Genomic DNA, 27500 nt, shown 5'->3' with positions numbered 1-27500 from the left:
TTGGCTTAATAAGCACGCACATGTAACTCTATTTAAAACTCTGTTTTCACCAATCAGGAAATGCCGAGAATTCTTAATGTCAAAAGAAACTGGACCCTGTCAGTTTGTTCTAAAAAGATTTAAACGCATTTTGCTTTCTTGTCTCAGCTTGCTAGTTATTGGACTGCAAGTTTGCATCGACTACATGTTTCTTCATTCTTATATTCTAACGAGCGTCAATAAAGGTGTACCTATAGGGTTTCGTTCCCTTATTGTTGGGTATCGGGACAGTAAAACTAATTTCCTTCCGTATCTCGGAGGTCTTTATATTGCTATTGGATCGTATTTGTTTATCACAAGCATACTTATTATCATCCCTGGCAATTTGTCATCCCTTCTAATTTCCGGTCTACCCGGAAATGACGTAAATGAAATTGTATCAGCCGTGCGTTTTCGCTCTCGTTCCATCAAGCATTTTGGTTCCGTCTGCATTCAGAAAAAGCATAACTATGTAAAGTTGTATAATGTTTATCAACAGCAAATACTGGAAGCTTATGTTCTGTGTACAAAAGGCGCGTTGGCAATATTTTTACTGTTCAAAATTTTGCGTTGTTTTCTTTCCATTATATATCGTCTTTTGTACCATTGAAATATTCCTATGTATAGTGATTTACGGTTTTCCAATTGTCTCGTTTGGTTTGACTGTTATCAAAGCATACTGCGGCAGGCTGCACATGTCATAGAGGCTACGTTTTTGTGTAAAACCCTTGTATATTTTTTGTTTCAATCATTCTGATCGCTTGTGTGTTCTTTTAATTGTACATGTTCTGCACAATAATCATGGATGCAACCCTATTTTTCACAAGAGTTGTATTTTTCACGTTCACCGGCGTAGTTGTGTACCCAAAAGTATCTTATGGGTATCTGATTTTCACTCTCACCGTCATTTATTATCTCTGGCAGACTAACCAGAACTTCTCCCTTGTTTATCAAGACCTTTCGAAAGACACCATTAATATTTGTTTTTCTTTACAAAGGGCTAATGACACAGATCTTCTTGTGATCCAGAAGGGAGATTTCAGGGGTGTCAGGGAATCGCTGTTTGAACAGGTAATAGAAAACCACATCCCAAAGAGGAAACAAGTGTTTATCTCTTTATTTAAAGTTGCTATCATTTTGACTGTTTTGGGACTTCTTATTAACATATTGACCGAAACTGACGGGTTTTGACAACTGCATACTACTGTGCATGTAGGAACAGCTCTGTTCATCTGCCTGCTCGTTGCCGAAAATACCGAAAATGATGTGCCATGGACATGGAAGAAAGTTTAAAAAACGACGATTCGCAGAGAACTAACAAACACAATCATTAACTACGTCGGTAACAATGTAGAATCAACCGAATCTTCAAACTCCGATAATTAAACAGTGAACATTAAAACATTATAGGAATAAGCTTTTAGCAAAATACCTAAACAAAGGATTATGTCCTTGGTTGTAGAAGATTAAGGGTTATACTGACATTTCAAATATGCATTAGAAAAAAATGCTACTGCATTAAAATAACCCTGATTTTAAGACTTCTATTTTCAACAAAACTTGTGCAGATCTTTATATGTTTTTTTTTTTAATCTGCCGCTATTTATATACTTTATAAAGAGAAGTTTCTAGAATGGTAAGCAGTTAGTGTGTATAGAAAAGTATCATTACTTTCTATACTATTTAGAGAACTTATTATACAAGTCGATATATGATGCATACTGCATTTAGTATTTTTGAAATGAAAGAGATGTGTTTTGCTTCATCTGTTTTCTACTTATGCAAGTTTAAGACCTTGTTTCAATTTGATAGAACTGTAAATAAACAAATAAAAGTTATTAATGTATAGAGATGAATTTTGTCTATAAAGTTAGTGCATTCGTACTGACATTCGGCTATTTCCGTGTGATTGCGTATTCTCGTGAAGAAATTCGTCATTCTTGTGACGTTAGTGTAGCTCAACGTCCACGCGACTTCCTTAACCCTGCTAAATTTCTATAATGAACTTGTCCATCTTTCAATTTCGACAGTAAGATTTACTGTAAAAAGGGTTGTTTACTAAAACGACATGACTGAATGGTGAACAGTGGAAATCGTGATCAGACTGCACGGATATGCAGGCTGATAATGATCTACACTGGCCACAAAGGCAGAATCAGTCCTGTCCAACATGGTTAAAACCCAGAGAATTCTGGAATTGCATCCAGAGACCACATAATTTGCCTGTTGTTGCCACGGATCCACTAACTTAATCTGTTAATTTTAAGATTCCCTCAACATTCTCGGTTTGTCCATTCCACAGGGTACAGAATTCTATTTTGAAAGTGTACCCTTTATGAAATTCTGCATATGTCCGATTAAGTAACAGTATTTTTGATATCCACATCTTACAACGAAAAACATGTTTATGAATCAAAACATTGTAAAATTATTATTATTATATAGATAAATATAAACAAGGCGATTTTCGAAAAACATATCTGTAGTTTAGTTGCATATTCGTAAATCAAATAGTATTCACTGAAATATTTTCTCATTGACCGTTTTAATAAGGATCTTCTTCTAACAAATTTCTTTCCTGCATACCATGGTTTATTTCGGGAGTAAATAGAAACACTAATGAATGAGAATATTAAATGAACTATAATATTTGCAAATATGCATACTGTATATATTTAAACAAGAGGGTCATGATGATCCTGAATCGCTCACCTGAGTAATATGATCAACACGTTTCAAATGTCCAACTGATGCTAAAATATTAAGAAAGTCAGTAGGTCACATTCACAATCAATGCAATTCAGTTTTATGATCGGTGTGCAAAACTGTACATGGTCATGTCATCCAAATTTCAAGGCTGTATCTTAAAAAACAAGAAAGTAGGTCAGCAGCACAAGGCCATAGTCAAGTTACATCATAATACTTATCAAATATTTTTAATTTTTAATAATAATTATTATTAAACAGTCTTAGAAATAGGATCAGATAATTTTTCAAGAATTTTCCTATATAACTCATATGATAATTAAGTGACCCAGGGGCGGGACCTCTTTTAACCCTAGGGGCATAATTTGAACAATTTTGGTAGAGTACTACTAGGCAATGCATCATACCAAATATCAAAAGCCTAGGTCATGTGGTTTCAGACAAGAAGATTTTTAAAGTTTTTTCGTATTTTCAGACAAGAAGATTTTAAAGTTTTTTTCGTATATAAGTCTATATAAAACATTGGACCCCCAAGGCATGGGCCTCTTTTCACCCCATGGGTACAATTTGAACAATTCTGGTTGAGGACCATAAGACAATGCTACAAACAAAATCTCAAAAGGTTATGTCATGTGGTTTCAGACAAGAAGATTTTAAACTTTTTTTTCCTTTATAAGTCTATGTAAAACTTGGGGCGGGGCCATATTTGACCCTAGGGGGATAATTTGAACAGTCTTGATAGAGGACTGCTAGATGATACTACATACCAAATATCAAAACCGTAGGCCTTGTGGTTTTGTACATGAAGATTTTCAAAGTTTACCCTATATAAGTCTATATAAACTATGTGACCCCCGGGGCGGGGCCATATTTGACCCTATGGGGATAATTTGAACAATTTTGGTAGAGGACCACTAGATGATGCTACACACCAGATATCAAAGCCCTAGGCCTTGTAGTTTTGGACAAGAAGATTTTTTAAAGTTTTTCCTTTCGGTTGCCATGGCAACCAGCGTTTTTGAACAATTTTGAAAGGGGGCCACCCAAGGATCATTCCTGTGAAGTTTGGTGCCCAGTGGTTTTCAAGAAGAAGATTTTTTTTAGAAATTGTTGACGGACGACGCACGACGCACGACGCAAAACGGACGACGCACGACGGGCGTCGGACATCAAGCGGTCACAATAGCTTACCTTGTCACTTCGTGACAGGTGAGCTAAAAAACCTAACTTACTTATAACTGTGATCTGGCAGTAGGTGTAAGCGAATGTGATACTACAAGAGAACCGATAAGTCTTTAATATTGTGACATCAAAGGCCAGACAATAAAGTTTTTTTTTTTTTTTTTTTTTTACTTTGTTAAGTAGTCAAATTTTCTCGTCTTTTTTGTTTATATGGGGCCAAAGTAATAGGATTGTTTTATTCAAGTAAGTTCGGCAAAAATACACATATTCTGTATCCCACAATGTTCCAAGGTTATACAACAGTATATACAACAGCATACATAAAAACAGGCCCCTACAGCTGAATGTCTAAAACACGCAATGGTTACTGAAGGCAAATAATTATATGAGAAACAAGAGCTGCCACTATTTGTGACAAAAGCCCCCGAAGCATGCCCATGAATGCTACAGTTGTCTGTGTAAAATATAGTTTAGGTATGAATCATTTGTGACCTTGACCTTTACCTGAGAGACCCGTGTCATATGTGCAACACATCTTCCCAATATGGTTAACATGTGTGTCAAATTGTTTTCAAATCCCTTGATAAATGGCAGAGTTATGGACCAGATAAGAAACAGACCATGTTAACTTTTAACGTCTAAGTGTGGCCTTGCCCTTAGAGCTAGGGGTCAGGATCTTATGCGTGACACATCATCTTATTATAAGGAACATTTATGCCAAGTGATTCTAAATTCCCTAAATCGATGGCAGAGTAATGGATGAACTGGACAAGAAACAGACCATGTTAGCCTTCTACTTCTAAGTGTGACCTTGATCTTAGAGCTAGGGGTCTGGATCTTGTCTCATTATGGGGAATATTTATGCCAAGTTATTTCAAAATCCCTTGACCTCTCGTGAACATACTTAATCAAACCAAGTTTTCTATTATTTTGCATAGTTGCGTTTCATGCTTCCAAAGCATCTTCTTATCTTCTTAAAGATTTTATTAACGAACCATTCACGCGTTGCAGAAAGCAGAGCAACAGCAAAACACCATAAAGGACTCGACGAATCAGGAGCCCCATGGACGAGTGTCACTTACCCGTTGAATTATTCATGTAAGGAAGCTATCCAGCTGACTTATAAAAGGTCGCAGGTTCTATCAAGATGCGATCTTGTGTTGAAATAATGCAAGGTGGGGCATCTGGGGTCTTTCTTTATACTAGGAAAAGCGGAAGTGTCGCCATATGATCTTTACTTGTGTCGGTGTGACGCTCAAGCCGACAAAGAAAAACATAAAAAAAACAACAACGACGAATCACGACAGCAGGCAAATATCAAGTTCCAGTGGGCTTTAAGAACTGCCTATCTTGGCGTTTTCCTTCTCTTTCGTTAGACAAGATCAAAGAGGAAAATGAACACCAAACAATTATAGGCTTCGACGAACTGTCGCAGTAGGCCTAATGTCATAACTGGCAAACAGACGTATTCGACTAAATGTATTTCGACGAGGAGTCTCGCACCGATTTTTAATTTTTATTTATTTTTTTTTTATTATTATTATTATTATTATTATTTTGGTACTACTATAAAGTTCCTCAGGTAACGGTGGCATCATGAGTCATGACCATCTAGGTTTGAACTAAAATATACATAAATAGCAATTATTTCGGAGTTGGCTTTAAGTAAACTCAGACTTAGGTTGAAGTATGTGTTTATTGGATCTTTTGATTTTAATAAGAGAATCGGCACGATTACATTTTGCCTTTTCAAACTGTTTATGCATTAGAAACAGCATTCTCTTGATCTAAACATTTAACTGTGCCGAAATATTAACCTGAACTGACACACTCATACAGAAAACAAAGATAAATAGATACATATCTTATATAATTATGCTTTCTATTTATTTATTCGATTTTATTTTGGTTTATTTCAATCTTTACTCGAACATGCAGCGCCATTAAACAGAATTGTGTTGACTAAATATCTTTATTTAGTCATTTTCTGACATTCACGGATTTGTTTCATTTTAAGCATGATAAATTTCATCTTTGTTTTTCATAAAAATCCTTTTGTCTGCTAAAATGAATATTACTTTCACTAAATAAAGTTATACCTAAATTATTATATCGTTTTCGAGGACGTCACCTGCAATTATTCACAGTCATGCATTTTCTGCCTCAGTTATTTTCTTTTAATATTTTGATATTAACATAACATTTTCCAATCGCGTGACTAGAAAGAGATACATAGAAATTTCGATAACCCACTTCAGACTACAATGCGGTATAGGTCTCAATATTTCTCAGTATTTTTCTCACAACTTTTACCCATATCCCACAACAGAAAGTTTCCCGCACTAGTGTGTCAATCATTATTTCACCTAGTAATAAAATACTTATTCATGTAGGTGCTTAAAATTAAAATAACTATTAGAGTACATACCATTACTCTCGATATGTTTTAAGCTTCGAAATTGTAATAATAATTTCACACTAATTTCATACATACATTTAGTGCATTTAGTTATCAACGTACCTGTTCAGACTGCTTTAAACAAAGGATAAAAATTTAATAGTGTATTCCCTTTTGTGACCATTTAACTGAACGGTTCAGAAATAAAATAGTTACCTCTATTCAAAAGCGGCAATATAACAAACCACATCTATAATCTACATGTACTAAATAGTCATGCTGTTTTAACCAAACAACTTAGTCATGACATGGAGGAATAACATGTTTCTAAAGTAAGATGTATTTGTTGTCATAAAATAAAACTCATATGTTTACTTGTTTTTCGGCGACGCCGTCTAAATTCGTTTTCATTACCTATGCCACGTGACTTCAGTTTGCAAATCAAAGTACTTGATAACGCATTATAGATAATTTATCAAAATGGATGATTTATGCAACACTCTGCCTGATTGGACGAGAGTGTCAATTACTTTCACTCTGTTGATTGTGCTACGCTGAGTGAAATGTAGACAAAGCGTTTATCCTAAACGACGCTGTTCACAGTTTTAAAGCTAACTTTGGCTTAGTATATTTAGCAAGAATATTGATATATCTCAAATGATAAGTAAGTTTAATAAATATGATAAGAACCTGTTCAAATACCAACATATATCAAATTAAAGAAAGAGCTGAATACGGTCTGCGTATCACATGGATAAGGGTGTGATAAGAGTCTTTTATGTAGAGAAGTGCTTTTTAAAAGATTTTCCTTGTTACAATTGTCGTCTGTATATGAAAAGGTTTCTTGCTTTTGTGACTTATTCTGATTGCATATTAAAATGAGTATTTGTTTGCTTTGATATATTTGTTATAAATTATTTAACTGATTTATTATATATGAATTTTTTTTTTAGTATTGTATGCAAATACATGTATTGAACTCAGCTGAAATCTGTTTTATTATATACATGCTATATAATGACTGAATCTCATTACTCTAAAATAGAGGTACGCTGCATAAGTTTATCTATGTGATATGACTAGGTCAAACTTTGCTTCTGAAACAGAAATATTGAAATAATTACAATTGTATGTTATGCTTGACCTTCACATTTTCATAGGTGTGACGTCATTGTCCAAAGATTCATGAATAGCGAATATGCATTTGTTAAAGCGGGATCAGTTGACCTATTTTAGAAATAAATAAAAAAATCCTTTTATTGATTTTTTCTCATGTATTCTAATCAAACTTGATTTCTAGCATCTTTATTAGGCCCGCAGCCAACTTTGTTCAGCTGGGACATTTAACCCCTTTTAGGGGCTGCTAGAGCTAAAACTAGAAATGCCTTTATACAGCATCTCATGAACAGCTTGGTGGATCTTTGTCATACTTGGTCTGGAGCATCATTATAAGGTACTCTTCCAAATTTATTTATATAGGAACTTGGACCCTATTAGGCACCACTATAGCTAAAAGTAGATATGCCTTTCTTCGCATTAACTACTAAAATGTAATGGATTTTTATCAAACTCAATGTGTAACAATATCGTAAGGTCTCCTGCTATTTTGTTACAAATGGGGATAGGGACCAATTTAGCTAAAAATATAAACACGTTTAATGACCTCTTCTCATGAACCGCTTCATGAATCTTCATCAAACTACTGCTGTAATTATTCGTCTAAGGATAAACGAAACAAATTGCAACCCTACGAAACCTTTGCGAAAAATTAAAAGAGAACCATTTAAATTGTTTAAGTGCGGTATTTAGTTTTGCAATTTGAAAAATGTTAGATGAAAGATGAATGTTAGATGAAAAATTCATAAACTTTTTTCCTTATTATAATTCGCCGACCATCATTTTTAATGATATTTCTTGTTGAGTAATATGTTTGTGTTCGTTATACATGATTACGTTGCTAATAAGGACAATTAAATATGGTAATCACTTATTACACAAATATCCGCGATATATTTGTTTTAGAAACAGAGGGGCCTCCGTGGCTGGCCGAGTGGTAAAGGTGGATGACATCGAATCACTTGTCCTTCACCAATGTGGGTTCGAGCCTCACTCGTGGCGTTAAATCCTTCATATGAGGAAGCCATTCAAGTGGCTGGCGGAAGGTTGGTGGCCCGCCCATGATGAAATAACGCACGGAGATGCACCTGGGGTCTTCCTCAACCATTAAACCTGGAAAGTCGCCATATAACCTTAATTGTGCCTGTGCGACGTTTAACCCCCCAAAAATATATACAAAAACAGACTTCTTACAAAGCTTGTCATAAAAATTTGTCATACAGTATATCGCGGATTTAGAACGTAGTCATTGATATGATCACGCATTAAGAATATTAACCCTTACTCTGCAAAATTTCTATAATAAACTTGTCCAACTTTCAATTTGGACAGTACCATCAACTGTTTAACGGGGTGCTTACCAAAAGGATACCGACTGAATGGCTAACAGTGCAGACCAGACCATGATCAGACTGCACGGATGTGCAGACTGATCTTTGTCTGCACTGGTCGCAAAGGCAGTTAACATGCAATGTATTCTAAACTTTCTCCGCACATCAACTTCGATTGTATCTATGTGTTGTAAACTGCCTTGCTATATATTATATGTTGTATGTCCTCATTGGAAATAAACTATCAATTCAAACTATGTACAATATCTTTTCATATTAAATGTATTATACAAACCGTCCATCAACATCGTCAAGTTGTTTTTGGGATAATGTTAACAATGTATCACTTTTCAAGAATACATTAATTATCATACAATTTGCAGTCAGTAGTCATCATTGTCATGATGCCAATAGGAAAGCAATTCAAATATCTTTGTCCAGTATATGCTGATGGGAGTGTAACTGCTCACAATTTTGTCATTTTTTAAGTGAATTGCATATTACAGTTTATATAAATCATTATAAACTTTAAACTTCAAAACCAACTTTGTCATATCGACAATATGAGAATAACTAAAACTTCGCGTCATAAAAATGTTTGCATATTACAAGTTATATACAGTATCATGTAATGTAAAAATGTTTGCATATTACAATTTATATACAGTATCATATAAATGTAAAAATGTTTGCATATTACAAGTTATTTACAGTATCATATAAATGTAAAAATGTTTGCATATTACAAGTTATATACAGTATCATACAATTTAAAAAATGTGTGCATATTACAAGTTATGTACAATATCATATAATGTAAAAATATTTGCATATAACAAGCTATCAACAGTATCATACAATGTAAAAAATGTTTGCATATTACAAGTTATGTACAATATCATATAATTTGCATATAACAATGTATCAACAGTATCATATTATGAAAAATGTTTGCATGCTACAAGTTATATACAATATATCAGATAATGTATAAATGCTTGCATATTAAAAATTATATCTAACATTATATAATCAGCACTCAATAGTTATTGTTGCCAAGATTTGAAATTTGTCGACACATATTTCAAACCATATAGAGAGTCAAAAATTTTCGATCAAAAATGCTAGTTTGTCTTCAATAACGTAACATATTACAATTATCTATGATCCACTCTTTATATGAGCCGCACCATGAGAAAATCAACATTGTGCATTTGCGACCAGAATGGATCCAGACTAGCCTGCGCAACCGAGACTGCGCCGATGCGCAAGCTGATCTGGATCCATGCTGGTCGCAAATGCACTATGTTCGTTTTTCATGGTGCGGCTCATGTACAAGTTAACTAAAAAATCAACACCGTCTGTTATAACAGGGGAACTCCTGTTGAGAATCTATTGTTCTATTGCTGGAATCCTAAGCAATCGTCCAATTACTTTCATGACATGTAAGTCAAGAACAAATCAAATAACTGCACGCCAATACTCAGCGACAAAAGTAATATTTATCAATCTAGATCGCTGTCAGAGGACTCAACAGAACGATAGCCTGTGTAGCTTGTAATAGTGTCCGCAAGTTCTCTCCGAAATCGTTTCTGTTTAAACTTCGCACCATGATCTCGACACATAGATTTCAGAATTTGCGGCAAAGCACAAACAAATAGAGCTGTACCAACATGCATTATGACATGGAGTTCACGGAATCCATCGGTTTCCACGAGAACATTTATAGACAGTCCCAAGATGGTTAGAATCACGCCGACTTTCAGAACTGACAGGAACATTTGCTGCCGCCGAGGAAAATGGTTTTCAATGATGTGTTCAAACAGCGATTCTTTTATCGCCTTGTAATCCCCGCTTCTCATAACAAGTTTTTCCGAGTCATTGGCTCTCTGTAAACTCTCACATGTAGCGATTGTATCCTTGAGCAGACGTTGGTAAACGTTAGAATACTCCTGAATACTTTCCCAGATGTAATAGAAAACGGTGAAAGTGAAAATAAGATATCCGTAGGACACTTTAGGGTAAATAACTATCCCAGTGAATGTGAAAACGACTACCCTGGTTAAAAACAGACAGGCATCCATGAAAATTGTGCCAAACATAAAAAGGAAATATATAACAGACACTATCAGAACAACAGTAAATACAAAAACACAAATTCTCAGTGGAAATTTCTGATTTGCATCCGGATTCCAAAGTTTGCCACAATATGCTTTAATGATCATTAAAGCAAAGGAAATGACGGGATAACCATATATTCCTACGCAAAATGCTGTTTCAATGATGCAAACAATGATGTAAACCGGTATAAACAAAAGGCATAGTTTCGAGCAACAGTATTTCTTCCAACGGTCATATTGCACGTTAACTACGTGCATCCAGAATTTACTATTGAGAAGCATAAAGAACTGCCCCAGAAACACACTGTACATTTTGAAGTATCCATGTCTTCTCCTGATACTTATTGAACCAAACATTTCGATTGATCTAAGTCTCATGCACAAAGGCGAATATGTTTCATCTACATTGTTGCTTTGGAGACCTTTCAAAAGTAGTTCCGACACAGAGGCAGGGATCACCAGCAATACACTAGTTATGAAGATATATATCCCAACAGCAACAAAAGGCCCTCCTAGATATGGTAAAAAGTTTAGTTTACTCTCTTTATACCCTGCTAACACAGACCGGAAACCCAAAGGAACACCTTTCTTAATACTTGTTTGAACAAATGAATATAGGTACCAGTAATCCAGACAAACTTGCAAACCTATGATAACCAAACTTAGAAATGGTAAAAATATTCGCCAAACCCTGCTGAAAATAATCTGACAAGGCATTGAAGCCTTTGAATATGAATTGAAGAAACAATTTTTGACTGGCAAACAAAGCGTTTTGAAAAGAGTCACGTGATGGTGTTCGTCCAATAAAACTAGTCGTTCCATAGTACTAATGCTTTCGTCCCCGGTGTTTTCTACAACGTTATGCAAGGTGCCCTTTAAATGACCTCTGCCTTCGTCTGCTACCACGTGACTAATGTATAGGATAAAGATCGGACAAAACCCAAACAACAAAATAGACACTACAGTGGGTAGAATCCAGTTTATTGGGTCATATCTAAATTCAGCCTCTCTACAGCTAACCTCTCTGTGCTGCAATTTTGTGTTATAAAAGTAAGAACAACAGTTGTACTTGAGGGCTTCAATGGGACAAACAATATGCTTACACAATATGTAAACGAAATGTGGCTCAATGTAAACTCTAGATTTATAACAGTAGAAACTTGGTCCGTATTTTTCTCCAAACGGCAGCATTATTGTGGTTAGATTTACTAATGCATTGCTGATAGCTTCGTCACTACTCCTTTCTCCGACTTTTAAGTTTGAACAGTTTCCAGATACATGTGACAGTTTCATCGTCATTGGTTCTTTTATGACGTAACTAGACAGCAATCCCATCGACCAGATCCCAAATTCTACAGGCCAGTTCAAAATCTCGAGACCACCTTCCTTTCCATAAAATGTCCACACCCAGAGGTTTTCGCCAACAATAAGCTTGCTCCCTATGATATTTACACCTGCATTTGGTACAAGATGTAGATAAACGTAATTTGCTTCCAAATAATAGACCTGGTGTCTAAATTTCGTGATGCTCTCGCGTTCTAATTTAACTTTACAAGCAGTTTCTTTGAGTGTCTTAATTTTCTCATTGAATACGTTATTTCTTGGTGTTATGTTCAAGTTGTTTTTTCTGTTAATACTTCTGGCAGGTACAGACAAACCCTTGTTGTAACCTCTGGTAGCCAAGTGCAAATTTTCACGCTGTCTCTCGAATGCCGTATCCCTGATTGCATTCCCGTGTATATCTGTACATTCTACTAATAGGCTGATGGACAGTGCCAAGGCTAGTACAATGGAAGGCATTGTGAAGTCCTGGAAATATAAATAAAATATATACAAGTTATTTATCTTGTATCTTTGTTTTACATGTGTACTTCTTGTAATAAAAACCTGATAAATATCTGTATGTGTTAGTTTAAAAATGCAGAGCAGTCTCAAACATTGGCTAAGATAAGTGATAGGACTGGGTTGGTTAAACCAAAACTTCTCTATGCAAAAAACACTATTTGATATTTCATTCAAAAGCGACATAAAACGCTATATTCAGAATATCAGTCAAAAATATTATAAAAATATTATTCAAGTATAGACCCGCCCTGCTTAGCTCAGTAGGGTGAACGCATATCTACGGATCGCGGGATTGTGAGTTCGATCCGCGGGCGAGGTGTATATTCGCGGTGACGATTTGATAAAAGACATTGCGTCTGAAATCATTCTTCCGCCACCTCTGATTCATGTAGGGACGTTGGCAGTTATTTTGACAAGACAAACAACATCAGGGAAAATTCAAAACGATGTGTGTTATATTGTTATTGCTAACATAATTCGAAAATTATTTCAAACCAAGAAGAATGTACGATTTTGTGAATGTCCACTTTGTGAATATCCATAGTGGTTAAGTGGTTATTATGTTGGATCTAAACAGACTGGACAAAATCGCAAATTTATTGAAAATAATAAATCGATACTGGCAATAGGTAATAACAAAACCAAAATTAAAAATTAAAGAAAGGTGCCCAAGGTCACAGGTACTTTGAAATTAAAGGCAGGTCATCAGAATAGTTCATACAAATAATAAAATGATATAGCATACACTTCTGGCAGTGATCTCACGCTATGAACGGGGTATTTCTGTTTCTTAAATAGAATGTAGAACGGAATGTACATAAACTGATAAAAAATGTCATTATATGTTGCTTAAATGTGAGCCACCACCTTTATCTATTTAACTGTAAACAATTCGACTTGAAATCTATCAATACACTTTTTATTTTCTTTTAAGATATTTTTGTGTCAGAAGTCGTCTTGAAAATCTTGAAACTCCAGCAGTTTATAAAAAAAAAGTATTTTATCACATAAAACAGACGCACAACTGAACTAGCTGTGTAAAGCCGACGCTTTAAAAAATAAATGTGACAGTTAGGCTAATCCTTTTGAAGACGGCCTCTTGTGAGGGCGGCCATTTTGATATTGCTATTATAATATAAATAGACTTTATTTCGTGGATCCTTTCAGAGTTTAGTTACACTGCATGTACAATTGTGGGGAGGTTTACTGCTTTTGACCAGCTTGTCTAGATAAGAGCTTAAATCCAGGATTTATCCTCTAGTTAAATCCCATTTTTCCTTCTTGTTATATAACTGAAGTTTGTAACTTTATTCTGAATGAAAATATTTAATGCATTGCATGATCTATCGATAACAAACGCCAACCCAGTTTTTTTTTCAAGTGATTAAAACTCATATAGGTCATTTTATATTTCCTTGTATGCGTCAGCTTGTATAATGAAGTATAACATGTTGAATCATCGCTAGATCAAGTCTTTCAGGCGAAAAGAAAACAATCGTTACTACTCGAATGGATGGTTAACATCATTTTATCACCATGCTGTAAACAATATGTTAGAATAGAAATAAACAATGCCTACTTGTGGTTTATCGTCTATTATACCATGTTTTATCGTTCTGTTTGGATATTTGCCAACACAAACTAACATCATCGTAGTTCAATCCTCACACATTTCAACTACCATGGTAAATCAGATGATAAACAACGCATAGATCTTGATTATATGTTAACTATACCAATGTTGTTCTTTCATGTGGTTCATCATCTGATAAACCACAGCACAGAGTTCACACGCGCAGGAATTTACCCACGAGGATTTTGTTTTTTAATATATTTATGTAAAGAACGTACTACATTGAGAAATACACAAAAAGCATATATATATTATTTCAAATGTGGTCTATAAAATATCTATTATCATTTTCATGGCTCATTAAAAAATATGTTGAACTTCATACGTTCCGGTAGATTTAACTGACATCATGATTTTCTCCTACCAGTTAACTTCATTCAGAAAAATCGAACTAAGTTAGAATTATCCACATTTACATTGAAACAGACGCTGAATAGACTCTGGTTCTTACCATTCATTTACTTACTGCCCTTTGCTTTTTTATCTTTTTGTATCCCCTTATTTATCTGGTCGATGTTTTGGCTCAGCTAAGTATTTCATTTATGTAACGGCGAGCAGTTAAAGAACAACCACAATCTAGTGACCTACATTTTTCCAAATATAAACTTACATGAGCTGTCTACTGACAGCACGCTCGAGTATTTTAAGCCTTTTTCCCTAATACCAGCCTACATAAAATCTCTATCAAATTTTATAGTTTGAAAAAGGGTATAAGCCAGAGTTATGAAACTTGCCAAGTGAGGTCACGAAATGATGCTGATTACATGTGTGAAGTACGAAAGCATTTGATCAAGTAGTTTCAGGGAAACCTACTTACATGGAAAACTTTAACCTAAAATTCTAAGTTAAAAGGGGGTATAATTTCGACAAAATCAAAACTAGAGCATTTAGGTCTAGTAGTTTCTGTATCTAGTGCTTTGCTTGATAGATTTTTGTTTTCTAAATTGAGACTGGCGTGGGGGGAAACAAAGGCATCGGTAGCGAGGTGCGTATCGCCGAGTGGGGCTAGGTACGGGAAGGCGCCCTCCGTTAGTATAAGGGAGGTCAAAAGGTCTCCCCTTGGAAATTTCTGAAATATATGTATAAGACTGTGGCCTTTAATGCATTTTGTCTTTATTTTGAAAAAATATTAATCCTTTGCCAAAATAGTTGGGTACGAGTAACTTCTAAGCCAACTAGAGGTGGGGGAGGCACGGGCAACTTGAGTCCAGCCCTGGTTCCAGGCCTGATTATAACAGACTGTGGTCCTAATCTAAATAAAGTATAGGAGATTATGCTGATTTCCCTACTATAAATTGAACACCCACGCGTCAAAGTCAAACTATATCTTTCATTGTAGAAACAGTATGCTCTAAACTTAAGGTAGATCCGCACAACCGATAAATCGATGTTACGTCCTTTATCCGGGAAACGTAGAGTAAACCTAGGTTCGGCCCTCGGAAGTGAAAGATATGAGGCGAGTTTATTACAACGGCAAGACTATTACATATATATTTCTAATGTTTGAGAAGTTTCATTAAGATCTACATCGTAGGAAAAATTCTATTCGCGAAAATGTTATCAAATTTGTGATTTTTCCCATAGACTCACGTAACGAAAATTTATGAGGTCATTTTTTTTTTCAAACAATCCTTACATGACCATGTCGTTTTATTGCCAAGTTTGAAAGTATATTCTGAAGTGTTGAAAATCAGGGTTTAAAAATATTCTACTTTGTAGAAATGATTTTGATCAGAACATGCAGAACTACTTCACATATTGGGTTTGGCCTCTTATATACATGTCCATTTGTAAACAGTCCCAAATAACACATGCCTATCCCGGGGATCGAACCCCATTCCCAAGATCCGTAGATTTACGCTCTCTATTGAGTAAAGTGGGCGGACTACAGATCCGCTTTGATCACAGCTTTCGTTTATTTGTGCGTTTCTTTACGAGTATCATTCTTAATGTGCTTCCTAATTTATCATTTTACAGTACAGTACAGTACAGTACAGTACAGTACAATACAATATTTCATTTAGTCTCACTTTTCATGACATTACATATACATCCATAGTCATAAAATATTCATGAAAACCTTTCTTAAAGAAATGTGAGAAACTATTTATTATAAAAGAAACACATATGGACCAAAAAAAAAATAAAACATAAGATATTTACTTTACGTATTAAATGGCACTCTAAAATTGGTATTCAAGGCTATACTTTTCTAAAATCAAATTGATTACCATTTCATATAGGTGCTTAAATAGTTTTATATGACCAACACAAAATATAATCAACAATCAGTGTCTGAATACTTCCAATTCTTACATTATTAAGAATAAAATACTGTCCACTCACTACAAACACACCTTGAAAATTACAAGGTTGATTTTGGGTAATTCTAGGGCCATAATTCTGAAGTGTCTGGGGTGATTTGACTAGCTAATGAACTTGGCGGAGGAGTTAAGGTCAAAAACATTTGGTAAAGATCGAATGAGCACTGTTCGACTTGGAGCGCAGACAAGAGTAAGAAAGCCGCCTTTCGTTCACTCAAGGGCCACAACGAAGTGCCTTGGTCTGTTTAGCTAGTTAGACTTATGGTCAAACACGCCCTGTTCAGGCCCTTTGAAGATCGGATGAGAAATGTTCGACTTGGAGTGCGAACAAGAGTAAAAAGACCGACCTTCGGTGACCCAAGAGTCACAATTCCTGTGCCTGGGCCAATTTGACTAGTTATCGAACTTGGCCGAGGACTTAGTCAAACACATTTGTTGAAGTCTGGTGAAGACAGTATGAGAAATGTCTGACTTAAGAGCGCGGACAGGATTTGTGACAGACAGACACACACGCACACGCACACGCACACGCACGCGCACGCGCACAGAGAGAGAGAGAGAGAGGGTGGGGGGAGAGAGAGAGAGAGGGGAATAAATTAATATGTCTCCTACACCACACTGTGGTGGGAGACATACTTAATCTACAAGAACGTCTGAGTAACAAATTTAACTACTTATTATATGAATGATGTCATTTAATGTGTATCAACTTATTCTACTTGTAGCTCCTATCATACCTTAACATGACCAAATTAATTTGACAAATTTCGCAAATTTCGTTCTTACACAAATTTCGTTCTAACCTACACAGTAATTACTAGGTAAGGCCGCAATGTCCTAAACCCAGCAGAATGTAAATGAAAACCAATTCATGTATAAAAAAGTCTTTTAACTACAACTATAACTTAGACCTAAGACGACAACATCAAACAGTGAATGTATTATAATTATAATATACAGTCGAAACTCGATATCTCGAATTTCAAGGGACCGTACTTTTTATTTCAAGATAACCGAAATTCAAGTTATGAGAAGGGACGTATAGACGAAATGATGGAAAATGTTGGTTTAGTTACGAGAAGTATTAATAAAAAATAGAAGTTGTTTCCGTGATGCTGTGTATACGCTGTCAGCACTATACACATTCACGATTCCGTACAGTTTGTGTTTACCAAAGTTTTCAGTTTTTGAAGAATGAAAATGATACTAACCTCAAATGTTTTTGAGTAAAGTTCCTTTTTGTACCAGGTTTCTCTCCCGGGGGATTGACAGCATTTCGATATGACATTTTGAACGAATGATGCTTTCCCCCAAGAAGTTAATTTTCTGTACATTCTCATCGTGATTACCTCTAATTAATCCTTATAATCAAAGATCCCAGCTGTTCAAACTAATTAATTCGTTAGTTTAAATTAAAAGCAATTTTCATAACGTCTCAAAAAATGAACGCTGATTAAGAAATCTAATGTTTACATCAAACAATTATCATTATGGCCCGTGCAAACAAGTATGACATCATCTCACTTTGATTATCGCCCCACCTTTGTTATGTCGGCATCACGGCTCTCTGTTTAGGTAATAAGCACGGACAGGTGTTAAAAACCAACCACATTCACAATGAGATGTGTAAAGTTTTATCGCATATTTTCCTCACTTCGACTTGCCGAGTTTACAATGCACTTGAATTTCATTGACGGGACTGAAAATCCGTTTCGACATATCCGGAGTCTCGGTAAGTCAAATTTTGACGTAACCGGAGTTGAATTACATATATAAAGAAGAAAATTTTACGGGACTTGAAAATGTTTTCGACTTAAGCGGAATTTCGAGGTAAGCTAGTTTGAGATACCGAGTTTCGACTGTAATTAATATAATTCAGTGTTTTTGTTGAGAAAAAAAATAAAACAAATAAAACTGATCTTAAAAACAGCACTGAGCCAATCCTCATGCAATAAAGTGGCCTTTATCTCACTAAGGAAACTTTTTAAAACTCACCATTATAAAATGTAACCACTTCTACCAGCTCCACAATATCAAAAACTTGATAATCAAACAATTTAAATTAAATAATTAAGAATATACCTTTAAGTTTGTAAATCCAAGCACAAAACTGTCAAGTCGTACTGATTCACTTCTTAAATCTATATATTTTTCGTATTTAACTTCCTTGATACGTTTCATTTGTTTGTATTGGGATTATTGATTAGCATGCGTTATCTGTTGCTTTCAAATTCACATAAATGATGGGAAAATATGTGCTGAAAAAAACAATGGGGCTGTGACAGAATGGACGAACCGAGGACAGCAACTATCGGAACAACTTAACACTCCTAACAATATTTACAAGTTTATTTAAAGAAAATGATTGTGTACAATAAATGAAGAACAAAAAATGTTGTTAGAAGAAAAGAAAACAGAAAATAAAAAAAAATCTGAGCTCAGTGTACAGTCCTGTAAATTACAGTTCGTGACGTATCACAGGTGTTTCCTTCTACTTCAAACATAGCTTAGTATAAAGACCCGCTAAACCGTGAAAAAGCTGACTCCTTTTTGGCTCCCCGTGTCCGGTGTTGGTAGGTGTTTGTATCCTTGAGCTGTCACAGTTGACTACATAAATAAACGTATTGGCGGTTAAGGCAAAACCATGGGACGAAAGATCTCTGCGCTCGGAAATCACAACCAGACGAGTACACTAAAGCGAACCTCGGGTATTGAACTTCCGGGTCTTGACATCATCATCTGGTAAAAAGTCGTCTGGTGGAAGAAGCTCGATCGTGCAAAATTTCTACCAAGAAAAATCAAAGTGACATAATTTCGTCTCAAGACTGTCAACAAGAGCTGTCCGTAAGACAGCGCGTTCGACTTTTCCCAGTGCTTGACTCTGAATTAGAGCTTTGCCAGTAAAAAAAAATCCAAGTTAAAAAGGGACATAATTCTGTCAAAATTAAAATCAGAGTTATGGGAATTGTGTCTCCTGGTGTAGTCTTTGATAGAAAATGACTATTTTGAGTTTCAAGTCAAACGCTTTAATAGCAACAGAGATATTTGACTTTATAAAATATTTTAACAAAAAATTCTAAGTTAAAAAGGGGCATAATTCTGTCAAAATTAAAAGCAGAGTTATGGGAATTGTGTCTCCTGGAGTAGACTTTGATAGTAAATAACTATTTTGAGTTTCAAGTCAAAAGCTTTAATAGTAACAGAGATATTTGACTTTATCAAGTTAAAAAGGGGCATAATTCTGTCAAAATTCAATCAGAGTTATGGGGATTGTTTCTTCTGGTGTAGATTTTGATGGTAAATAAGTATTTCAAGTTTCAAGTCAATAGCTTTGACAGTAACAGAGATATTTGACGTTGGGGATAAAAAAACAACACAAATTACTGAATTTTAAAAAATATCAACTTTCTTATTACTGAACCGAATTTAATAAAATTTCCATGGAATTTAAGTTATAAAATACAGAAAAGAATCTTGTTTCATATTCACTTATGTGAATTATTTTCAATGAAAAATTCTCATAGTAAAGATTTTTTTTTAATTTTGAAAAAAACTGTTTCATAGATTTTTTCCCTGTTTTCCTGGTAAAGATAATTGTATTGTAAAGATAAAAATGGCCAAAAAAGTATGCAAAAATGGCGCAAACCTAGCCTAATTGATTATATCTGCTAGAAGTTAAAATAAAGTTTAAAAAATCTTAATCCTTTCTATAATTGAATATTACATGATCTAAAAGGAGATAGTGTCTTATCAATACAAAGTTAATTGCCTAACATTATATGAACAATACTGTCTAATACTTGTACTAAAATGTGCTGTCAAAACACAGCCACAAATTGCAATTTGGATGATATCGGTCAGGCATGATACATGTCAATACAACATAAACCAGTATCAACATTTAATTTCTGATAAAACTTAATAATTCCTCATACTTAAGATTGTCTGTCAAGTGTTTCAACAAATTTTCACTTCACTCTAATTTTCCATAGATAATGACGGCTGCGCAGAAAGATGCTATTAAAAAGCTATAATTCCCTTCAAACGTAAACGTTGTGCTTGGCTCACACTTCTAATGAAGAGTTATATAGCAATAATAGCGTGTTGAGCCAAAATTTATTTCACATGAAAATAAGACTCATAAAAGTCGAGGTTGCATTTCAGACTGTTATGCTGTTAAAAAATTTTGATACCAATGCATTAGACAAAACTACCTCCCCGTCAGTAGTCATTGATTCCTTGTACTGTCACAAAGTATCTTCCATTAAAACCGCTGCAGCTGAAACATTGCCGTCATTCCATTTTTACAGCCACTCAAAACCTTATTGGACAAATAATGTAAAGATTATTCAATACAGAGAGCTAAACAGAGGCAATGGGTTTCTCCTGACAGACCGCGCAGTCCTACTAATAACCTATTTAGATCATACAAGGACGTTAAACGTAGTGACAGAAATGTTCAAAAGGCTTCCATTTCTGAATGCGAGTCAAAATATTATGACTAACTAAACAATGCCGCGGAATGTGACATGCGCTTATATCGGCAGTTGGTCAATAAAAAGAAAAAATCCCAGAACAGGCTTAATAACTAAAATCTCTACGGAAAACGGTTTTTCAGGGATCCAAATGAGATTTCAAAAGCATTTAAAGATCATTATTCTAAGGTATTTACGCCTATAGATAGCGACAGCTTTATTACGCACATTATCAGAGTATTAATACGCGTATTTCAAATTTATTAAAAGAAAATGTCAATCATTCTTGTGATAAACTAAACAAAGAAGTGGATATACTCGAACTATCAGAACATATGAAGTGCCTTAAACGGCGGAAAGCACTAGGTTTTGATGGCATCGTATATGAACATCTCATAAATGGTGGTCAAAAATTGCTGGAATATCTTAAGTATTTGATTGATTTAATACTCAGGTATCCGTACGCCCCTAACCAGTGTAAATTATGTGTTATCATCCCTGTTCTGAAAGATGGTACAAACAGTTACCGTCCCATTACCCTGCTGCCTGTGATTAGCAAATTATTGGATAGTGCTGCTCATGCAAGACTAAAAAATTGGGTAGAATGCAACGGCAAACAATTCCCTAGTTTACAACAGAATGCGTACCAGGAACAAATAGGTTCTATAACTCTTTTGTTTAATCTCCAAGAAACTATAGCACATTGTATAGAATATTCAAACAAGGTATTTGCCCTGTTCCTGGACGCAAGAGCAACCTTCGATACGGTATGGCACAATGGGCTATTAGTCAAGTTGATAGACTTCGGAGTAAGCAAGCAATTTGTAAGAACAATTCACGCAAGCTACTCACAGATAAAAAGCTGCGTCCTTGTTAATGGCATAACATCCTAAAGCTTCCCTTCCTTCCAGGGGTAAGACAGGGTGGGATCAAGTCTACTTGGCTGTACCTTTTGTACGTAAACGAATTACTTAACAAGCTACAGCAAAGAAAACACGAGTGTGTGATTGGGCAACTGGCATGCGGCAACCCTACTCTTGCCGATGACCTCACATTAGTCTGCCCCAACATGACGTCACTCAGCTCAAATGCCTCAATAGTCAGATATTATGCCTCGCTCTGGAGGTACCAGTTTAACGACACGAAATCTAAGCTTGTTGTCTTTGTGGGCTTACAGTCATCACAATATTCCATGACCTTTGGGTCGTCCAGTGTAGATTCGTGCTATAGCACGAATCATGTAGGTATAGAACATCATAAATCTTTCTGCAGCTCAAGTGCTATCAATGCACGTTGTAGGAAAACCAAATCGTCCCTTTTCTAAGTCCTGTCGATTGAATCCGTCCCTGGAGATGTCAACCCTTTAGTTCTGGCTAGAAAAGGTTACAATCCCGGTTGCACTGTATGGTTGCGAACTATGGCACAACACAACCCCGAAAGATATGCTATTACTAGAGATTCCTGACATTAGCAGCTAAATCTATTCAAAAACTGCCCAAAAGAGCATTTTCTGCGCTTTTTGATAGATCCGAATATACTGACAGTACTAGGTTCAGATAAGTTCATTGGTTCTGTGCAAAGCGCTTAGAGGTTATCTGCTAGTTCTTAATAGTTTACTTGTACTTGTAATCAATTCCCAGGTCTTTTTCTTAAAGTGATCTTGTTTCTTCGTTTCTGCAAGTTTTCCAACAATAAGGAATGATTGATTATAATATAGCGCATGCTAGTTTGATGAATATCTCAAGTGATTAAATTTAACATGACGACAAAATTATGATAGCATTACTTGAGCCTTTTGAATTGATATGTATATATGTATGTGTACACATATAAGTATACTTGTTTTGACCAATATATAGATGATACGCGTGATCTTAAATATGTATCATAAAACTTTTTGTACATGAAATTTATTTGTTACAATATTATTTGAACCTGTGCATACTATATATATTACTACAAAATCACAGCAATTCCTTGATACCTCTTACATGAACTTTTGACAAGGGGAATAAGTATAAATGTTACCATTATCCCTATACTAGTATCTATTTTATCTACTATTTCCAGCCAGTGCTGTATATCCATTAAGAAAATTGTTCCATAAAAAAGGATAACAGCGTATTTTATGCACAAACTAGCACGTAAATTCATCTGCCTAAAATATCTGGCACAGGAAGATTATATACATAAGTAGCGATGTAAGAGGTTAAATTAGCAATGAAACGATTGTTGATGCAGTTAAGGATTCCAATGCATATCGGGAAGTTTAATATTGCTGATCATCATATTGAATAATTCTCCTCTTTGGCGATCTTATTAATACATCTACGGCACATATTCTGATAACGTAGGTGCTTAAAATAAAATAACCATTTTTGGTTGCGGGTTTATCCCGCTACCAAAGCTAAGTGTATTTCTGACAATCATGTAGCATCTTTATTTGATTCCAAATCATATCCAAAGGAATTTGTTCATGTGCTACACAAAGTAGTCCCATTCATGAACAATGCGGATGAATTATCAATGATCAAGCAGTTCTTATTCATCCTCTATCCATTCACACTGGCCATTTAGATTATATAAGATCTGTCAATGATTAGGTATTCCAGTCCATGGTTACATCACTGACTTCCAGCTGTTCAAGTAAGGTCAGGCAGAGTTTATCTTAGATATGAGGCACATTAGTATTTGTTTCTTATACTTGTATGTTTATAGATTGGCATTTTAAATGAAAATAACTCTAGCAAAACCCGCAACCACCAGACATCTCAAGGCTTTGATTTTATATTTAAGCAGAGTACATACCATTACTCTTGACATGTTTTAAGCTTCAAAAGTAATAGTAATTTCACAAACACATCGATAGCAGTTAACTTGTTTTGAGTAATGCGTTTGACCATGACTTGCATAATCTTAGCCAGAGCAGCCAGAGTAGTCAGAGTATCCAGGGTTATGGTTAGGGTTGGTTTGCTGGCTACTCTGGCTGTTCTGGTCGCTCTGGCTAAATTCCCACACATTTGATCATATGTTTTGTTTCGACAAGGTCAATATATATGATAACATTGCTAATAAAGACAAATATGTATGATTAACATTTATTACACATACATCCGTGATATATTTGTTTCTGAAACAAAAATTTTACAAACACAGAGGGGACTCCGTGCCCGGTTAGTTAAAGCCGCTGACTTCGAATAACTTGTCCTTGACCGACGTTGAATTCTTCATGTATGAAAACCATCCAGCTGGCTCACGAAAGGTCAGTGGTTCTACCTAGATGCTCGCCCGTGATAGAAAAATGCACAGAGAGGCACCTGGGGACTTCCTCCACCATAAAAGTGGAAAAGTCGCCATATGACCTAAATTTGTGACGATGCGACATTAAACCCATCAAAAATATACGAAATCAGACTTCTTACAAAATTTGTCATAAGATAGTCATACAATATAGGATGGTTTGTAAAACGTATGGATTTCTAATTCAATATTATTTATTTTGGCATAGTCATTGATATGATCACGCATTAAGAATATCAACCCTAACTCACACTGGCCATAGCTTTATCAGATCAAGTGGTTCCAACGTTGTTTGAGCGGTGAATTTTACGCCGAATAAATGGAGAAATATGGCCGATACTACAAATGTCCGGTCTTGTAAGTACGGTTTAAAGGAATTTCTACCCGTTAAAATTCACCGCTTTTTTGACAATGCTGCTAGCTAGAATAGAAATAACATCTTGCTGTGGTATGGTCTGTGGAGAGTTTTACCAGGTAACAATTATTTTTGATAGCTGTTAAAACAGTGTATACTTTTAACCCTTAGGCTGCATGAGGCAGCTATGTCTGCCTTTGCAACCAGTGCAGATCAGGATCAACCTGCACATTTGTGCAGTCTGATCATGATCTGCAGTGTTTGATACTTTGTCAGCAAATTTTCTATTAGAACCCCCTATAAGCTATAAGTGATACTGTCTATTTAAAGATGGAGTAGTCCATTTTACAAATTTAGCAGGTTAAGGGTTAACACAATAAATGCAAAAAGTGTGTTTTAGAACATCCTATTTGCAGTTACCAAAATCTACAAACAAAGTACATTTTATATACTGACAGCACGCTGTTGTCAGTCTGTTTGTCAATATTTTAGAGCATTGGTTGTAAGAATCATCTATTATCAAATAGTGATAACCCTGCTTTTATTAAATAAAGCGACTCCCAGGTTAATTATTTAAAATAAAATGTTTTACTTATTTGTTACAGGATATCACAGATCGATTGAATATTCAACAATGATCACAGACCATGCAAAGTTTGAATCTGACTTGCACTTTTGAATTTAGAAGAATCTGTGGAGGAGGGTGAATTCTGAGACCTTTAATAATACATGATATTGATGACACAGTGTGTCAGTCATCAAAGAAATGTCATAACAACACAGTTGGTCAACAATGATTTAAATCCTGTCACATTCTTCCAGTGGAGAAATATCTTATCACAATATTTTAAACTTTTGAAGAAGATAACCAAGTATTACCACTTTATCATGTCTGCAGAAACACCTGGATTGTTAGTCTTAAAAGTGACAGTCCAGTTAACTTACTTAAATCTACTCCCCCTTGCCAAACGAATATTATTGACATGGAATGACACAAGCCTGACAATGGTACCTGTATCAACTCATAAGAGAATAGTATTTGTCTGAAAAGTCAAAGGATTCTGTTTGTCCCAAACCACTTGAACTGAAATTGGATTGAGGAGGATTTTTCTGAGAACTGAAAAAAAAGGAAGTGAATATAAAAGATAGAAATTGTTGTTGAATTCAAACGTTTTAATATACAACACTTTAGCCTGTTTTGCTGTTCATGTAGATGTGTTTAGCTGTTAAGGTTAAACATCAAGTAAAGGTTGTAGTTTCAGTTACCTACATTAAAGTATTGGCTGGAAATAAATATTTAGTTTTCACCAGAGCTTGTAGCAGTGTAATCTTCATCAAAAGTTAAGCTGTTGTGTTAATTATTAAAGTATTTTTAGAAAAAAGGAATTTAGTATGTATGTTGCCATGGTAACATAATTCAAATTATATTTTATTGAAATTATGGATTCGTATTTCAATAAGGGATCTACAGTATATAATGTAATGATAAAAGAATGTTCACTTTCTTCAGTATTGTCAGTTATAACTAGCAAGTGAAAAAACAGACTATGATGAAAGGGATGACTGAAATGTTTATTCTTACGATAACTACTTTGTTACAGAACATGACTGTTTTAAAGTTTTTATGCGAAATTTTCAGATTTCTTTCCTGAATACTTGTACTTTTAAATATTTAACTTATTAGAAATACTTTTTAAAATAAGCTCTTGTTTTTAAGTATTATTGTAGGAAAAGGGAATTTAAAACATATGTTGCCATGGTAACACAATTTTCTTAGAAAATATGGAAATTTTTTAATTAGCCGTACTTTCTAGTATTCAAGATAAGCATAAACAATAAAAAATCAATAGTAATATATGTTTCATTTATTTCAAAATAGTAATTTATTACCGCAGGTAAAAGGCAAGTTATGAAGAAACAATGACAGAAATGTCTTATTCTTACAGTTATTACTCATGTTACAAACACTGTCATAAAACAAAATATTTTAAATTTTTAACATGGAATTTTGAGATAATATTTTTGAATACATACCACTTTATAATATTCAAGTTATCTGAAACACTTTTCCAAACTTAGCTCGTTTTTAAAGTATTATTGTAGAAAACAGAATCAAATGCATATGTTGCCATGGTAACATAATTTAATAATGTTTTTATAGAAAATGTGAAGGACTTTAGCCAGCTAGATGTTTGCACTTTAAGTGAATATCTAAATATTCTTTATAAAATAAGATTCATCTATTTAAAAATAGCCAGTGATTACCAATAAGTGAAAACACAAACTGAAGAAACAACGACTGAAATAGTTTATTCTTGTGGTAATTTCCCGTGTTACGAAATCTGTCATAAAACCAAACATTTTATATCTTTTCACATAAAATTTTCAAATTTTACTTTTGAATACATAAACCTCTAAATATTCAACTTATAAGAAACATTATTTTAAATTAAGCTTTTATTTTTAAGTACTATTGTAGAAAAAGCAATTCATTGCATCTGTTGCCATGGTAACGCAATTTGAATAATGCTTTCATAGAAAATATGAAAGATTTAAATTAGCTGTATTTTTCTGTTTTAAGTAAGCGTCACAAAAATAAAATTTCATAGTAATAGAAGGTTCTTTTTTTCCAAGGTAGTCATTTATTACCAGCATGTAAAAGACAAGTTATGAAGAAACAATGACAAATCTATCTTA

General features: G+C 34.7%; 1 protein-coding gene across 2 annotated transcripts; it reads right to left on the bottom strand.

The window, feature by feature from the left end:
* Positions 1-9006: 9006 nt before the first annotated feature.
* Positions 9007-18891, bottom strand: LOC123566119 (uncharacterized). Of its 2 annotated transcripts, none has more exons than XM_045359993.2 (2): positions 18756-18891; positions 9007-12680 (listed from the first exon to the last, which is right to left on the bottom strand). In XM_045359993.2, the coding sequence occupies exons 1-2, from the start codon at positions 18852-18854 to the stop codon at positions 10257-10259; spliced, it is 2523 nt and encodes an 840-aa protein (XP_045215928.2). In that variant the 5' UTR covers positions 18855-18891; the 3' UTR covers positions 9007-10256. The 2 variants fall into 2 exon arrangements, with proteins under 2 accessions (XP_045215928.2, XP_045215929.2); XM_045359994.2 differs by having other exon boundaries at positions 18669-18794.
* Between the last annotated feature and the right edge of the window lie 8609 nt (positions 18892-27500).

Source organism: Mercenaria mercenaria, chromosome 8, assembly GCF_021730395.1.
Source record: "Mercenaria mercenaria strain notata chromosome 8, MADL_Memer_1, whole genome shotgun sequence".
In the NCBI taxonomy this organism is placed as follows: domain Eukaryota; kingdom Metazoa; phylum Mollusca; class Bivalvia; order Venerida; family Veneridae; genus Mercenaria; species Mercenaria mercenaria.
The sequence above is the reverse complement of the archived record's forward strand: the minus strand, read 5'-3'. Positions and strand labels throughout refer to the sequence as shown.

Excerpts from the sequence above, each read along its gene's own strand:
- LOC123566119 (XM_045359993.2), bottom strand. The coding sequence starts at position 18,854 with ATGAAACGTATCAAGGAAGTTAAATACGAAAAATATATAGATTTAAGA. Across the intron at positions 12,681-18,755 it reads TTGGATTTACAAACTTAAAG|GACTTCACAATGCCTTCCAT; the intron begins GTATATTCTTAA and ends TTATATTTCCAG.